Below are 18,478 nucleotides of genomic sequence, written 5' to 3'. Positions count from 1 at the left end.
GCTCGGTTGCAGATTTGTGATTTGTGCGTAAGTAACTTTTGGTTCATTGTAATGGTTTATGACAACTTTTGATGAATCTTATTAGGCCTTATGTAATGGATTTATCAACTTCTGTATCATTTAGTAGTGAAATTAACATGTTTGAAACATTCAAAAATGTGATAGAATCATCAATGACTCATTGACATTTCACGTCGGAGCTAAAATCATATTTCAAGAATCACTCGAACTGTAGAAATACTTCTCATTTATCAAGAGCTCAGGGATAAAACCACTAATATTTCATCTCCGGGATTGACTCCAAATAAATCTACGACATCATCTAAGCTATCTACTACTTCAAAGAAGTTTGTGAAAAATGCTAATTTCCCTCATAAGTTAACAATTTTGAGACCGACTGGCTCTAGTTTAGAGCTCACCGGAACCCTCACAAAATTTTTGAATTTTGTTTCATTTGAGCGTGGAAAGTGGAAACAACGAAATGAAATGAGTTAGGTTAATTTGAGTGGGTGGAGTTTTTTGTTTCCAATTGGATTGGTTGGGTATGGTGGAAGGTGGGGTATTTTAAATGCCACATGGCATTTTCTTAAATTAAAGCCAAAAATATGAATTTTTAATTTATTAAATATTAATATGCTAAGTAAAATGGCATATATGAGTCATTTTTATAACGGATATATGAGCCACTTTTTAAACTGAGGATATATTAGCTCCACTTTTTCCCTATTACTAATAACAATTATTACTATATATTATATACATAAATTACTCCATCATATATGAAACGCCAAAAAAATAAAAATAAAATATCAGCGACAAGCATATAATGCAATAGACTGAACTGATTAAAAAAAACAAAAAGGAATTAAAAAATTGTTCATCTCATTTCTGCATCACACTTGATCAGATTCATATTATCCTACCAATCCATTCATTTTCCCAAAATGAATTGCCTTCAGAATCTTCCCAGGTTTTTATTCTATCAATTTGTTTTTGTTTTTTATAATTTTGTTTGTTTTTCATTTTTTCCCATTAATTTTGGTTGTCAGATCCTCTGGTTTACCACTGAGAAGCTTCACAGGCAATTCAAGAAAGCCTTCTCCCAGTGTTGTTTCACTGGTAATGATCATTTTCACTTATGAGTATTTTGTCATTAGATTTGATTTGATTATATTAGTGATCTTTAGATTGAGTGTCTGTCGAAAACAAACTCTCTATCTTGCATTCTATCCTTCACCCAACGTGTGATACTAAACTGTTGTTGTTATTGTTGTTGTATTAGTGATATATGGAAGAAAAATTATGTGGGGTGTGTCCAGGAAAGAGTATGAATATACTGGGTGTATACACCGATATACATATGTTGTTAATAGTTAGTTAGAAAGGCTAATCGGTCGTTTAGAAGGTTGTTAGTCAGTTAAGTATATTGTTAGCTGAGATACACTATATATGCACAAATACTGTGCAGGGGGAAAGTAACAGGTACATGTGGAATTAGTCGAGGTGGGTATGATCTGGTCCGGATACCACATTTGGTGGAAATTGGATCAAATTACTTTGCTTGAAGATTAGACAGAGTTACTTGGTATTTGTGTTGGTGGAAGGTAGCAGGTACATGTGGAATTAGTCGAGGAGCGTGCAAGCTGGCCCGGATAACGCGTTTGGTAGAATTTGGCTATACCAAATCAAATTGCTTTCTTGAAGATTGGACACTGTTACTCGGTGCCTGTGCTGGTGAGAGGTAGCAGGGTAGTGGAATTAGTCGAGTTGCCTGTAAGATGGTCGTGATACCGCATTTGGTAGAAATTGACCATACCAAATCAAATTACTTTCTTAAAGATTGGACAAAGTTACTCGGTGTTTGTGTTGGTGAGAGCTAGCAGATATCTGTGGAATTAGTCATGATGCATGTAAGTTGATCCAAACATTATAGTTATAGGAAAAAGGAATTATTTTTTGGGACCAAGTTTGGTTGGTGTTGTCGAGAAAGTCTTGGCAATTTTTCCTTTTTGTTTTTCTGCTACTTGGGAGCTCATGGTCTTGCCCCTATAAAAGGGGTAGCTCTTTTTTTCATTTCACTGCACAGAAGCAAAAGAAGCAGAAAAACAAGTCACAGACAGTGAGAAAGAGAGAAAATAGTGTGCGAGTGTGAGGAAAAATGAAGAGTGTGAGGGGTAATATATTAAGTTGTGTGAATCAAAAAGAGGCTATTTTCTTTATAACTGTGGCGTCCCGACGCACCTTGACTAATCTGTTGGTTAACTGATACCTCCCACAAACACAAGTATCATATAACTCTGTACACCAATTGTTGGATAGATGGAGGAAATCACCTGGCGTTTTTGCTTGAACCTAAGATCTTATACTTTGCTCCTCTTGACCCGCGCTTTCCACGTTAAAAATCTTGGTGTGGCAGGGTGATCTGTTCATTTTGCTATTAGTACTGTGAGTATTATTTTTTGTGTGATATCATTCACAATAATATATTGAAGTAATGGTTGTTGTTAGAGTGGGTTATAGACCCACATTGGTTGGGTTTGCTTATATGAACTTAGACAATCCCCCTCAAGAGTTACCTTTTGGGGTTGAATTGAGCTCAGATGTCACATCTTTACATGGTATTAGAGTCGGGTCCATCCTTGTTTGGACACCCGTTTTATGCTCCAGTTGGGCCTGGACATGAAGGGGGTGTTAGAGTGGGTTAGAGACTCACATTAGTTGGAGAATGGACTGACGGTCTACTTATATGATCTTGGACAATCCTACCCTCTTGAGCTAGCTTTTGGGGTTGAAGTAGGCCAGGTGCCATATCTTTACAATTGTAAAGTTAGTTGGATAGAGAAAACATGTTTTCAAAGTTGAGAAAGTGGTATATAAATTGAATGGTGTCAAGCATTTTGAGACATCCTAGAGAAAATGTCATACAAATTGAAATGGCAGGAGCAGTAATCTGTACTTTCTACTGGTTATGATCAATATTGAACCTTATCATGCTCATTGTTTTTTTTGTATACAGGGGATGACAAAATTTGCTGATCAGCGTCTAAGTATTGTGGCACAGGTAATATTTGAAACAACGATTGATGATCATTCATTAGTATTTCCTTTTGCTTTTCTCTGGGTTTATGTTTTGAATTCTACACGGTACTCTCAATGTCAATTGGTTTATAGTTTAAATTGCGAAAGATGTGCCTGCTTTTGTGTCTCCTTTTTTCCCATCTCTAATCTATGAAATCCATTTCTGAATTGCCATTAGCTTACTTTCTCTCTTTCTAGGTAGTATCTGGTCCTGAATCTAGTACAGCAAAGGACAAGGATGCGGGAAAATCTGATACATACAGTCATGACATGACTGCAGCTATGGGAGCTGGTTAGTCTATCTTCCTACGCATTTTTTAGTTTTGTTAACTTTATGTTCTTTTATGGTGAGGAGTTTTCTGCTGCATACTTTTCCGAACTGAACTGGAAAGCTATTGAACTTATTAGTTTCTTTGACATATCAAAGAAAACTTAAGTAGGTGTTTGGGCATGAATTCCAAATATTTTTCACTTCATTTGGAATTTATGGAATTGGAGTTAAAGGTGGAGTTGTGTTTGGTTATACTTTTTGCAACGAATATTTGGAATAATGTTCATGCTTGAATGTACTTAAATACAACTTCAAAAGTGAAAAGTGAGTTGGAAAACATGTTATAAGTTGTTTCCCAAATTTGAAATACAACTTTAAGTTGAATTTAGAATTTTCCTGGCCAAACACTGATTTTCAAATAAAGTGAAAATATATTCGGGAAAACATCCTTTCTTTGTGCAGACTGCAAATCCAAGTTTGCTCTATGTAAAAACTTGATTCAGTTGTATTAGCATAACTTTCAGATTATCAAACTTAGTGACATACACTTTTAGTGAGTAACTAATCAAGAAAAGTTTGCACAGTCCTATTAACTAACTAATATGTGTGGCACTCATATCGTCCCTGACTTTCTTAATGCAGTCTTAACCTATAGGCATGAGTTAGGAATGAACTACAACTTCATCCGTCCAGATTTGATTGTTGGTTCATGTCTACAGGTAATGAGTAATTCCTTTTCTTTAAACATATCATTCTTTTCACTTCCTTTTTTTTTTTTTTACCTCCCAAAATATGGCAGACTCCTGAGGATGTGGACAAGCTTCGCAGTATTGGAGTTAAAACTATTTTTTGCTTGCAACAAAATCCAGATCTCGAGTATCCATGAAATATGTCATGATTATTTATTTCATGTCGGATCCACAAATCTGTTTCACCCTCAATCTAAGACATTTTTTACAAGTCCTTAATTAGTGTTTTCTAGATATTTTGGGGTTGATATAGATGCAATTCGTGAATATGCCAACAAATGTGGTGATATTGAACACTTGCGTGCCGAAATAAGGTTAGTTTAACTGAAAAAATTCACCAGGGCCTTGTTTTGTGGTTGTAAGTTGTAACTCTCTCTCTCTCTTTTTAGTTCTATCTCTACCTTTCAGTTAATGTAGCATTAGAACCTCTTGTTTTTAAAAAAAAATCACTTCTTTGATGTTACAAATAGTGCAGGAGTTTATGCAATTGAGAAAGACAATGTTTTTCTTTCTGTTACTTTTTAGTTCTAAAAGGAAATAAATCAAAGATTAGAGTTGGTTTGAACATGAAATAACAGGTTATATGAACCTAGGGACATGAGTATGCACATTTAGGACAAGAATGGGCTAAGTTTTGCATTCATGTTAAAAAATTTATTATGGAATATATAGCCCATGAATCAATTCCTTTTCTTCCTTCAATTACAAGAAATGTAATTACTAAAGGTAGACACACTTCTTTGTTTCCTTGTCGCTGGGTGGGAAGTTGCGGAAATCTTTTACAGATACCTAACTTGTTAAACTTCTTATTATGACTGCTAAATATACCTGCAAGGGTGTATGCACTTTTCGTGATAAGTACATTATGTCTACTAGACTTACAACATAATATTATACCGTGTGAGATTATTTTGTTCTCGTAAGTGTGTTGATATTTGATGAAGCAGGGATTTTGATGCATTTGATTTGAGATTGAGGCTTCCAGCTGTAATAAGAAAACTGAACAATGCCATCAATAGAAATGGGGGTGTGACTTACATACACTGCACAGCTGGACTTGGCAGAGCTCCTGCAGTTGCGGTATGTGCTTTAAGTTTCTTTGTGTCATGTGATGGATGCAATTGCATTGAAGTACTTATTTGTCTGGCTTCTGGGAAGATCTTAATTTGTGTTGTCGAATAGAAGAAGGTTGCTATAACTATAGTGTAGTCCTTGTTTTTTTGCTAGTATTATTTTATAACACTTCTATCAACAACAATGTGCTTTCTTCAAAATGATTTTGACTAATCATGTGCAACTTTTTCTTCCTAGGGAAACATAGTATGTTCTTATTACTTGTACCTCTAATAAGATTTACTTGAGCTTGTTCGTTGGTAATCCTTTAAGAGTGTTGTTGATGCACTAATATATGTTATTTTGTACTTAAATGCAAGACCCTAAATAACTATAGTGGCCTACATCCTCTTCAATATGAAAAATACAGTCAATTTTCTTTGTTTGAATAATTGAGCTTCATAATATAATTATCAATAGATTAGCAGTCTTTTCCTGTTGATAGTCTCTGTTTCTCTCACTTCATTCCCTGCCTCTTCCTCTCTAACATGCTGTGTCACCTGGACCTCCTCTCAATCTTTGTGCCTGAATTACTGCCGACCATTCCTTTCCAAATTTACCACTCATTGCTGTCTTTGAGAATTGCAGAACTAAACATGAAGTCCTTGCAAATTCAGTGGCGGAGCTAGAATTTTTAATAAGGGGGTTCAAAATCTAAAGAAGTTACCACACGAACTAACCGAAGGGGTTTAACATCTATATATATACGTAAAATATAATTTTAACCATGTATAAATAGAACTCCCTCCGTCTCATTTTATGTGGCACCATTTGACTTGGCATGGTGTTTAAGAAAAAAGAAAGACTTTTGAAACTTGTGGTGTAAAACAATCCTTAGATATTTGTGTGGTTAAGATTCATTTCATTAAGGGTAAAAAGGGAATTTTAAAGTTAAATTGTTTCTAATTATAGTAAGGTGACATTCTTTTTGGAACGGACTAAAAAGGAAAGGGTGCCACATAAAATGGGGTTCGGATGAAACCCCTAACAATATGTTGGCTCCGCCCCTGCTTGCAATAACAGAATCAAATCCATGGTAAATAGTCTCCTTCTGCACTCTACTCTCCTCTCATCTCCAAATCCCAGTCCTAACAGCTAACACTTTCCGTACCCATCTCTACCTTTCAGCTTCAATTTAAAAAATCACCTGATCCAAATTGTGAATTTGAGCAGATTGTGTGTTTTCTTTGATTCTCAATAATCAGTCCAGTGCCTCCACTTTGTGCTTAGAAGTCCATTGTGGCCGCTCTATTATAATGATGTGGTGATTGTTACTTGCATTTGTTCTTGTGTTTTTTGCCACTTTGTCGTGTTGGTAATGGAGTAGTAGTGCAGTGGAGAAAATCACCATAATTTCATCAATGTCTGGATCCCTTCTGTGTGCATTGGTTCATGTTCTGGATTCTTCTAGGCTTCAAAGATGTAGGGTAATGATTTGTTGCCTTGGTCAATGGCATCTCTGGTGTTTGCTGGCTGCACACTGGCTGCAGGTACAATTAAGCAAGGGGAAGTGAAAAGCAAGTTGGAGAACAGACCATTCAATTGTTGGTCATACTCCAAATTAGAACATTGGTCAATTGTACGTGTTGAACCATGTGATCACCTCATTCAAATGTTTAAGCAGTTAGAGAGGACACATTTATTTACTTTCACCTTGCTTACGACTCGTAACAATTCTTAGCTGGCATGGTACTTTTTGGGTTTGCTTGCAAGTTGCAAACAAAACAATGTGTGATTGTAGTACTTAAAGAGAAAGCGATCTTTGATAAGTTATTGCAATCTGTCAGATTTCTACAGATATGCACCTTCCTGGAACACTATGTTGTTTTATTTATCAAATTTATCTTGTAATGTCTTATTTGAAAAAGTGTCTTGGACTTGAAGTGCAGTCACGATTAGTTGGAAATTTTTTTCTATTAATTTAAGCTACATTGTGACTGAACTTATATTCTTTTTGGAACTTTGAACTGCAGTTGACATATATGTTCTGGGTTCAATGCTATAAGCTTACTGACGCTTTCAGTTTACTCATGGTAATTTTCCCTCTATTTTGGTTATGTAGTTTCACTTTTTGAAAATATTATTATTTCTTTCTGGCTTGCTATTACACCAAGTGCTCTTTGAGAATATTTACCATGACTTGTGATCCGTGAGGAAGAAGATCTCATCTTTTTGAAGTTGATATCATCTGTTAAAGATGATGTTCTTTTGGTCTTTGCACCAAAAATCTTTATGGTGGTGACCTGGATAAAGAGTTCATGGTTTTTTTAAAATTTTAAGCCATCGCCTTAAAGAGTTTATGTGGTCGCATCTGTAGCAAAGTTTTAAAGCTGATTATTGCCAGTTGAAGATATAGTAATCCATGTTTTATATCTTTTTGTGTATCTTGACCATGTCTTTTTGTATCTTGTTGCAGAGCAAACGTCCCTGCTTTCCGAAACTAGATGCCATCAAAAGTGCCACAGCAGACATCGTGAGTTCTATTATCGTTTTAACAATTTATCATTCCATAATTCCCTTGTGACTTTTGGTGTTGATGTGGGGTGCATGGTATATGTATTGCAGTTTGTCACTTAATAAAGTGAATTGGAAATTTATATTGTTAGTTAGGATCGATATTATTACTTATAGCTGACCACAGCATACTTTGTTGAAAGGTCAATATTTTAATAAAAACCAATACCAGGAGATACTGTATCTCTACTAAGAATCCTAGTGTACCTCTAAACCTGAAAGGAATTCTATTTTTAGCAGATTATCTTCAATGTCATTACCTACTCCAAATACCGAATACATATAAATTTTCTATTTGTCCTCTCAAATATGTCAATATTTTGTGTAACTGTGTACAAGACTCTTGAGTTGCTACATTGTAATTAATTGACTATTCTACATATGAGTCTATTTCACCATGCTTCCCCACGTATTCTTTGCCGTGCTCACTTGTACAATTGTTTTCTATAATGGGATGCATCTCTTGTGATTGTAGTCGAATTGGGAAATATTGGAAGATTGTGGTGGTTTATCCCTGTACTTGTTTTCATTATGCTTTCTAATTATGATAGACGGTTATTCTCATATATGCTTTTCTCATGTTCATGACTGAGTTTCTTCCTGTTTAAAGCTTACAGGCCTTAAAAAGACGCCTGTCACGTTGACATGGCGTGGTGATAATTGTACTACAGTGGAATTATCTGGACTTGATATTGGCTGGTGGCAGGTAATGGTCAAGTTCTTCAGAATGTTTTACGGTTTTCTCAGCAGCCCATAATATACTGAAGTTCATCATTTTCAAATTTCGACTGTCGATTGCCCATAACCTGATTATTAAATTTCAGTGGAGGCAGTATGATCATATACTGTTACTGTTTTAAAAACAATAATAGAAAACATAAATTGTCAGATGAGTGTTACCGTTTATTTTTGAGAAAATTGTCTCGATAATGTTAGTCTTTTAAATTACCAAAGATCAATGCATTGGATACAGGTAGAACTATTTTATAACAACCACACTCCCTGTCGGCATTTTGGTAAGAGCTCTTACTACTTTGGGAAAGAGCATCCAGGAATATGAACTACGAGTTTCCTTTGTTGTTGCCTTTTACATGTTCGTAAAGAAATTTCATAAACTATTCTTCTCAATTTGATGCAACTCTGCTTTATTTCATGCTTAATATTAGAGCTGATTTAACTGTTAAATGTTTTCAGAGAATACCGTTAAAATTTGACAAGGAACGAGCTTTGTGGACTCTCCAGAGGGAGTTGCCAGTAAGTATGTTGTTTTAGGCTTCCAGTGTTTCTTCCTTTTTCTTTCAAGATGCAAAATTATGTAGAAATATAATTGGAAAGTAATATCGGTTTTATGATCTTAATATATATCTTGGAATCCACATTTTGTGTTTCAGATATGCTTCATTCCCTTATATTACAAAGGATTAACAATCTAAAGAAATTGCTATAAATTAATGGGAGAACATACAACAAATGTTTCGTAATGATTGTCAATCCTAGTGTCTTCTCCATCAGGGGCGGATCTAGGGTGGTGGGAGTGGGTTCCCGGGAACCCAATAACTTTCATGCATATGTTGTATTTATGTTAAAAAATCTATTAAATCTATAAGAAATATTCATTGGAACCTCGTTAACAAAGTAGTCTCTTGGTCTAGTGATAGAAATGGAACTTGTTGAATTTTTGCTACCCTCTTTGATGAGGTGTTCGATTCCTTTTGGGCACATACAATAAAATTCTTTTGAAAAAATTTTGATCATTGGGAATCCATAAGATTCAAATCCTAAAGCCGCCTCTGTTCTATATTTACAGGAAGGACACTATGAATACAAGTACATTGTTGACGGTGAATGGATATGCAATGAGCTTGAGCCGATCACTTCTCCCAACAAAGATGGATATGTCAACAATTATGTAGAGGTAAGGAACTAATTTCACTTGATTGTGGAGAGAGAAGTCTCATGCCTTTCTCCTGTCGTTTCGTCTTACTTATGCCCTTAGTTATTCCAACGAGGGTCTTTCACATGTAACATCTCTAACTGACAAGGTAGGGTTAAGGTCTACGTACACTCCACCCTCCCCAGATCCCACTTGTGGGACTATATTGGGTTGTTGTTGTTTCATTCATTGGAATTTACTTTCATACTCCTGTCAAAATGTCTTTTTCCGAGGAACAAGACATAAACGCAGATCAGCGACTAAAAACTAGATAAGAAGTGTTATCCATAGTTTTCACTGGACATCTCATTGTGCTACAGTGAAGGTGTTTAGCCTTTATGTATAATTTTTACACTTACCGTTCAATCTAGAGTTGCGATTCTTTGGCTTCACAAAAATCATCTCTTACCTCTAATGTTCAACTTGGACGTTCCATCAGGTTCTTGATGAAACTCCAGACAAAATCGCTAGTGCAGCAATACGGAAGAGGCTCTCCGGTGATGACCCTGATCTTAATTCATACGAAGGGCTCATAATCGGACAATTTCTCGAAGCTTATGCAGATGTAGAATGAAGGAAGTGAACGCACAGCATACTTATTACTTACAATTATAAGTGTATAATTGTAAACAAAGCCAATAATCTGCTATAACTCATGCAGTGTAATTAGGATGTACTTGTTTGTAGTATCAATAAGAGTTGTATGATACGTTTACAAGGAATGAAATGTTGTAGTGAAGTAACAAGCTCCTTCTTCTTCTTCATGTCTCTCTTTGGGGGTGTAAAATTTGATTAAGAATAGACGAGTACTACTACCGCACGACAAGTGTCACAATTAAGACGAAGGAGGCTATTCCAAGTTCATGGTAATGTTCTTAATTTGTTTTTAGAAGAACGCACACCCCAACCCAGCGGGAGAAATGAAATGCATAGCCGCGAGGCGATAAAATTAGACCAAAAAAACATAATTCGAGATGCCATGATTTTCGAGTTAATATCTCAAAAGGTCACTCAAAGTCATTGAACTTTGTTTTGTATCAATAAAATCACTCAACTTACACTTTTGTATCAAAATAATCATTCAACTTAAACTTTTGTATAAATAAAATCACTTTTAACTAAATTTATCATTGAATTTTTTTTTTATATCACAAAATAGTATTTTTTATGCCAAGTATACATTAATGGAGTTTAATTATTATGCATTTAATTAAGCAACAAATAAACGTCTCCTGGGTTGGATATATATCACGGGTAAAGTGTTCATTTAGTGTGGTAATCCTATTAAATTAAGCGAATACATTAATAATTATGGCTGTCACGTCTCATTTGCAGTGGAAATTTTGTAATTAAACTTCATTAATAAATGTATACATAGCATAAAAATAACTACGAAAAGGAAAAAATATTCCTGTGTAAAGCGCTAACTAATTTGTTTATCAAACTTCTCAATATTCTCTGCTAGGTTAGGTTTAAGACTTTAAATTATAACCAACAAATAAGGGGTCCTGGGTGGGATATATCACGGGTAAAATGTTGGTTTCGTGTGTTAATCCTATTAAATTAATAATTAAGGCTAAATTTAGTTAAATGATTTTATTGATACAAATGTTAAAGTTGAGTGAAGATAAATTCTCAAAGTTGAGTGACCTTTTAAGATATTAACTCCATGATTTTCATAGCAAAATATACTGCAAATAAGGTGATGTAGAAGACTTAAAACAACATACTGTACGTTCATATTCAACTGGTAGTTTAGCATATGCAGATATCTGTAATTGTTCCGTCATAATCTTGCAGAAGCACCATTAGTCGCATGATTAACGAGTTCTCTTCTCAAGGTCTTTCCAGCTGGAGATTTTGGTATTGCGTTGATGAATGCAACGCGACGTATCTTTTTGTATGGTGAGACCTGCAAGGTATTTTCTGGTTACAATATGCATCTGTTGTTTATTTGAATGTGAAACAATCAGAGAATTTATGCATTTCTTCTACATACACTAATGCAATGATCAAGCAAAATGGTTTTGGTTATATTCACTTGGAGGTTTACCTGTTTTGCAATGATATCTATAATTTGTGACTCGCTAATAATGCTCCCAGGTCTTCTGACTATGTAAGCCATAGGAATCTCCCCTGCTTCTTCATCAGGATATCTGGATTCAGGTGAGAAAAGAGAGTATAAAGATTTGGAATGTCGAAAAATCATCAGAATTGAGACTCAAGATTTGCTTGGGCAGCTTATAATTTCCACGGCTCGCCAAATGCTCAAACAATACACATCAGTGTCTCATTTATATTCTACAGTCACCTTCAGAGCTAGAAAGAAAAAGATCTTTTAAAAGGCAGAACGATTTGTTGATATTGCTTATGCCATTTGCTTAGTTGACAGCATTCCTATGCCAGGGAACAAATCATATAGAAATACTAGTCTTGAATTTGAATCTAAAATGTTAATCTTACACTTATATTTTATCATTTGTAAGTATGAAAAATGTAGAAATAATGGTAAGATAAGTATAACAACACAGGCTTCTACGAGAACAGATGCTATGACAAATAGAAGATTAAAGCATGCATATGACCAAAATTTTGTAAAAAACATGGCAAGCATTAAGAAACTTTCAGTACACATGGCATGCTAGTTAAATATTAGTAAGGGAATATGACAAAGAAGTAGCCTCTTTGTAGAGGAAGACTGGTTTGCAAGTTTTTGTACACTGATGCCCATTGGTTAAGTTGTTTTGCAGGAAATGCAGTATGATATCAACTGATAATTGTACAAAAACATATTAGTCCATCATAATGATACATGAGTGATAACATGATAAGAATAGGGAGACGATAGAGGAAGACAGAGAGGATCACATACGGAATAACTGCTGCATCAGCAACATCAGGAATTGACTGAAGTAAATGTTCAAGCTCGGCAGGGGGTACCTGAAAGTCCATCCATTCGTAAGATAATGATGCAGTAACATAGTAAGAGATGTGAGATGAGAAGTTTGCATACTAGTGGTAACAATATATTTAGGGACCGCTATAATTTACCTGATATGCCTTGTACTTTATCAGTTCTTTTAACCTATCAACAACATATAGAAACCCATCCGCATCAAAATAGCAGAGATCACCAGTTTTCAGCCAACCTTCTGGATCAAGTGTTGATGAGGTAGCTTGTTTATCTCCAACATAGCCTGCCATTCACCAATATTCTCTTTCAAAATTCAAGTGTGACTGAAGAGTATTCTAAAGCCAAATTGGACATAAAATTACCAGTAATCATATAACAGTAGGTTTCAGATTCTAAATATTGCAATCTCTTATAAGTATTATTTGGCTCTTTGAATGAAATCAATAAGACTGACTCATATGGAATATCAATCCGAAGTATCAGAAGGAAAATCCTCATCTGTGGTATAGTAGTAAACTATGCTAGTGATTTTACTTACTAACTCAATGCTGTGAGTTGTAAATTATTGAGTATAAACAGGCATCACCTTTCATGATTGTTGGAGCACGTAACCAGAGCTCTCCACGCTGTCCAGGAGGCAAGGTCTTTCCACTTTCAGGATCAACAATCTTAGCTTCCACATTCACACCAAGGCGACCAGCAGATCCATACTGGTTTGATTCCTCAGGGCCATTCATCCCTGTTGCTCCTCCAGTAGTCTCAGTCAGACCATATCCCTATGATGCATCACAATTGAACACATTAAACATGAAAAAACAGTGTCAAATCATTACACACAGGCACAATATGTATACATCGTGGCATCTAACATAACTTTATAAGCAATAAGTTCGACAAATTTTAGATAAAAAATAGAGTAAGAATAATGGACTATCGTCCAAGAAGTTGATAACTTGATATATCCCACTTTAATATGTTTGCTACCGTGCTTTAAAAAAAATAGAAACAAAATAAAAATTTGCAATTCATTATGTTCTACACTTTTCAAACACATATTTGAGGAAAGGGAGTACAAAAAGAGTTGAAAGAGGATAAAATAGTGCTAGTGTTAGCGGACAGAAATAAAAAGACAAAATAAGAATTTCTTGATTTCTTTTAATTGAAAAAGGTTATAGAGAATAAAATAATACAGATTTATATAATAAAAAAATATATTACTCAGTACTTTTTATAGTAAATGATTGAAATTTTAAAGAAAAAATTATAATACACAAATATAGGGAAAAAATTATGTAATTACATGACTTAAAATAACATAATCACTAAAAATCCCTACCATTTGAATTAATTACAAAAATCTTCTTTTTCCTTCTCTCTTAACATTAGGATACATCACTCTACTTTTATAACATACATCTTTGTTTGTTTGTGTACAATGTATCTGATACAAATATTATTGTTGAACATAACCTCAATTATTTCAAACTTAAATCAGTATGAATCTGGTTTATTGTTATGTATCTAATACATAACTTATATATTTGATATATAACTTATGTATAAACGTATCGAAGAAGGAGCAATGCATCCACAAATTTTTAAAAATTTAAAATTATTATAATTTGAAAAACTTTCGAAATAAAATGTAATTACTGTCCAAATTGTTAGGATTTCTGTACTTTAAACAATTTTTTATTCTTGATAAAATTTGAGCCCCTTAAAATTGGGCATATGTCTTATTGGCCCTAGCCATAGATAGAGCTGGCACTGGGCACCAAAAGCTTTATGCAGTGAAGACCTCAAACTTTGTAAGTAACCATTTGACCGTATTTGATTATGAAAAAAAATAATTAAAAATCAAAGTGAAAAAAAAAATTGTGTTTTGATTATAAATATAACTTAAAGTTGAATTTTGAAAATTTATGGTCAAAATGTTTTCCAGAGTTGCTCCAAATTAAAAAAAAAATCATGGCCAAATTGAAATTTAAAAAGAGAAACGCTTCATGCACATAATTGAAAATATTGATTTACCTTTTTAAGCAATCATTAGATTAAAATTTAATAGAGATTCTTCATTTAAAATTAAAATCCACTTCAAATTCTTAACCAAATGAGACATTTTTAAACACAAAAATATCATATAATTGGAACAAAATAATTTAAGATACTTGATTATTGTAAACTTTTCAAAAGTTTTCACATGGTCAAGACAAACATAAGCAGCATTTTATAATATAGTTAGTATTATTATTATTATATAAGCTTAAATCCAACAACTTCCTAATTTTTTTCTTTTTAATCAGTGCTTCAATAAAATATAATATCCTGACGCTTATTATTTGTTTATGTATGTATTTTGAGTAATATCAATTTTAATTCATGACAAAATATTTCCGCGAACTGAAAAACATCCCATGAGATTAACATTTTCCGTTCACATACACACTCCCCAACTCTAGCGCGTGATAACCAAACACATACCTGCAAAATATCCACGTTAGGAAACCTGCTCTTGAACCGCTCTGCCACCTCCTTCCCCAGCGGCGCTCCGCCGCAGGCTAGCAGTTGTAGTGAGCTGAGATCATATTTCAATGCCAAATCCGACTTCGCCATTGCCACCACCAGTGGCGGCGACACCGGCATGTACGTAACTCTGTACTTCTCCACCGCCGCTAACATCTTCTCGAAATCAAATCTCGCCGTCATCACCATCGTTTCACCCATACTCGCTAACCTAATCAGCATAAAAAATCCAAACACGTGAAACAACGGCAACGTCATAAAAGCGACCGCTTGCTCCGTGATTTCACCTTCATCAGCGGCATTATCATTGAATCTGCTGTAGAACAAACTAGCGATTAACGCGATTAAATTCCGGTGAGTTAACTCTACACCTTTTACTTTCCCCGTAGTTCCAGACGAGTAGAGAATCGCTGCCGAATCGGACTGGTAAATGATTGGGTAAGAGATGGGATTAGAAACAGGGATTTGAATCATTTTCCGAAATTCAGGCGAATCGAGTAGAATGGTACCGAGAGGAAATAGCGAAGAAGGAAGTTTACCAACAGTGGAGGAAGTAGCGAAAGCAATGAGGGGTTTACATAGCTGAACCATATGAGTTAACTCGGAAGAAGAAGAGAGCGGATTAGCCGGGGAAACGACAACGCCTAGGGAGAGGAGTGCGAAGAATACAACTGGAACATGAATTGAAGTAGGAGAGAGAACAAAAGCGACATCGTTTTGTGAAAGTGAAGGGTAACGAGCTTGTATAGAAGCAGCGAGATTTTGAGTCTGGCTAAGAAAATCGGCGTAAGATAAGCGGTGACCGGTATCGGCGTCAACGAGGAAAGTAGTGGCACTAAGATTGATTCCGGTGGTCGGAGAGTTGAGGAGAGAGAGGGCGTATTGGACGATAGAAAGAGGCTCCGTTAATGGCGGCAATGGAACAGATGGTCTTAAGCTCTTGAAAATTTTGGTATCTGGGCAATAGCCATTTTTTGGATCCATGGATATTTTTGGTATCTGGGCAATAGCCATTGAAAGAGGATCTATATATAGAAGTTCAATACTAACATCGATAGGATATCGATTATTATAGTAATTCGTATGAACATAGGATAAACAAATTGAAATGAGGATAATAGTTATTTTGGGCAAGTTGAATTGAAGTAAGAAAAGAAGTGAGAAGCCGACGATATTGAATAAGAGTATGCTAAGGTTTACGTATTAAATTTGAGAATAAGTACGACTTGGCTTGGTTGGTGTGGGCCTAGGGGTGTTCACGGGTTGGTTTGGGTCGATTATTGATCAAAATTAAAATTAAATTAATTTAATCGGTTTTAAAATTATCAAAATTAAACCAAACCAAATATAATATACATTTATCGGTTTGATTGTTTTAGGTTTTGGTTTGGTTTGATTCGGTTATTCGGTTATCAACCATATATAAAAATAAAAGAAACAATTTATTAAATATATGAAAAAAGTGACAATAATTCATTCAAACGAAAAAATAGTTAGAATGACTGGCATTACAGAACTTTCGATCATTGAATTTACTGAATAAAACTTCAAAATTCACTATTTTGGCATAGAAGAAAGAGACAATGACATTTCAAGTCCCACAAAGAATTTTCATAGACACTCATATACATGAAACCAATAAGAAAAATGTTCTCACCTTGGACATTTTTTCTTTCATAAGTAAATTATAAATAAATTTTGATGAAACATATATAAAATCTTTAAAATTGTTTATGAATATAATATATTATGTATGTATAATAATAAAATTATGTATATAACTTGTTGGTTCGGTTCGGCTATTTCTTCGGGTTTTTCGAGCAAAACCATAACCAACCCAAATACTATCGGTTCTTAACAATCTAAAACCAAACCAAACCAAACCAAAACTCAAATTAAATCGATTTAATTTAATTGTTCAATTTGAATCGATTTTTATCTAAGCCATGAACACCCCTATAGTGGTGGCAGTGTTTCTAATAAAATAGTGGATCCTTATAATACACGTTAAAAATTCATGTTTTTTTCTTTAATTTTTTTCTCTTTATAGATATAATAAATGGCTTTCTAAAAAAAACTCCTCTTTTTAAATTTATCCCCTTTTCATTCAATTGTTACTATCACTCTGTTCAATTTTATTTANGGCAATAGCCATTTTTTGGATCCATGGATATTTTTGGTATCTGGGCAATAGCCATTGAAAGAGGATCTATATATAGAAGTTCAATACTAACATCGATAGGATATCGATTATTATAGTAATTCGTATGAACATAGGATAAACAAATTGAAATGAGGATAATAGTTATTTTGGGCAAGTTGAATTGAAGTAAGAAAAGAAGTGAGAAGCCGACGATATTGAACGAGAGTATGCTGAGGTTTACGTATTAAATTTGAGAAGAAGTATGACTTGGCTTGGTTGGTGGTGGCAGTGTTTCTAATAAAATAGTGGATCCTTATAATACACATAAAAAATTCATGTTTTTTTCTTTAATTTTTTTCTCTTTATAGATATAATAAATGGCATTCTAAAAAAAACTCCTCTTTTTAAATGTATCCCCTTTTCATTCAATTGTTACTATCTATCTGTTCAATTTTATTTACTTGTTTTAGTATTTTTAAAATATATCAAGAAAAATTTAAATAAATATTATTTCTGACATTAATTATCTCTTTATCAAGTCTTAAGGTTATATGTTAATTAATGTGGATATTATAATTCCAAAATTAATAGAATTCGAATTTGAAATTTCTCGCAAGAAGAAAGAAGTGTCGAAAATAATACTATAGTGCAGTCATTCTCGTGATTTCTGCTGTGCTGTTTGTACGTTACTGTGAGTGACAAATGAAAACCCACACACGTTTCTCTAAATTCCAGACTTTTTTACCTTCAACTGTGCCGACACTTTCTCTATTTGTGTACCTAAACTTTTTAGTTTTATTTTGATTTCTTACTCGATATTTGTTACTTACTTTAGAGTTTGACTAAATTTAAATTTGCATTAAAAAAAAATTTATATTAATGGTAAAACATTTTCTAACAAAAATGATTTCATATTTAGAATAATTCAAATTCAAGACCTTTGATTAAGAATGAATTAGTGATAACTCCATCCCGACTCTTGTTGGTCTGTGCCTAAAGTTTCAACTTTCATTGTCATTGAATATTGAATATTGAATATTGTGGGGCATTATTACTCTTTTCGTTCCACTTTAGTTGTCAATTTAGGGATGTCAAGCGGATCAAAAGAGTTTGTGTTAATAATTATGTGGGTTCAAATTCACGTATTTTAGATTTTTAAAAACTGTTTCACTATTTTTGACCACGTGGATTATGCCAATAATTGAAGATGACAAGACAAGACTTGATTAAATAGATGAAC

The 18,478-nt window shown here is 34.1% G+C and overlaps 2 protein-coding genes across 2 annotated transcripts; one reads left to right on the top strand and one right to left on the bottom strand.

The window, feature by feature from the left end:
* Positions 1 to 810: 810 nt before the first annotated feature.
* Positions 811 to 10,420, top strand: LOC125860312 (phosphoglucan phosphatase DSP4, amyloplastic-like). Its single transcript, XM_049540241.1, has 14 exons — positions 811 to 970; positions 1,050 to 1,119; positions 3,017 to 3,061; positions 3,277 to 3,370; positions 3,992 to 4,068; positions 4,149 to 4,225; positions 4,332 to 4,412; positions 5,046 to 5,178; positions 7,185 to 7,244; positions 7,628 to 7,684; positions 8,336 to 8,431; positions 8,920 to 8,979; positions 9,533 to 9,640; positions 10,098 to 10,420. Exons 1-14 carry the CDS (start codon positions 945 to 947, stop codon positions 10,230 to 10,232), a joined length of 1,119 nt encoding a protein of 372 aa, XP_049396198.1. The 5' UTR covers positions 811 to 944; the 3' UTR covers positions 10,233 to 10,420.
* An 815-nt stretch (positions 10,421 to 11,235) lies between these two features.
* LOC125860422 (4-coumarate--CoA ligase-like 9) lies at positions 11,236 to 16,279 on the bottom strand. Its single transcript, XM_049540379.1, has 6 exons — positions 15,054 to 16,279; positions 13,159 to 13,348; positions 12,710 to 12,855; positions 12,531 to 12,598; positions 11,712 to 11,814; positions 11,236 to 11,570 (listed from the first exon to the last, which is right to left on the bottom strand). Exons 1-6 carry the CDS (start codon positions 16,107 to 16,109, stop codon positions 11,445 to 11,447), a joined length of 1,689 nt encoding a protein of 562 aa, XP_049396336.1. The 5' UTR covers positions 16,110 to 16,279; the 3' UTR covers positions 11,236 to 11,444.
* Positions 16,280 to 18,478: the final 2,199 nt, after the last annotated feature.

Source organism: Solanum stenotomum, chromosome 3 (assembly GCF_019186545.1).
Source record: "Solanum stenotomum isolate F172 chromosome 3, ASM1918654v1, whole genome shotgun sequence".
Taxonomy (NCBI): Eukaryota; Viridiplantae; Streptophyta; class Magnoliopsida; order Solanales; family Solanaceae; genus Solanum; species Solanum stenotomum.
This window is presented reverse-complemented; position numbering and strand designations above follow the sequence as displayed.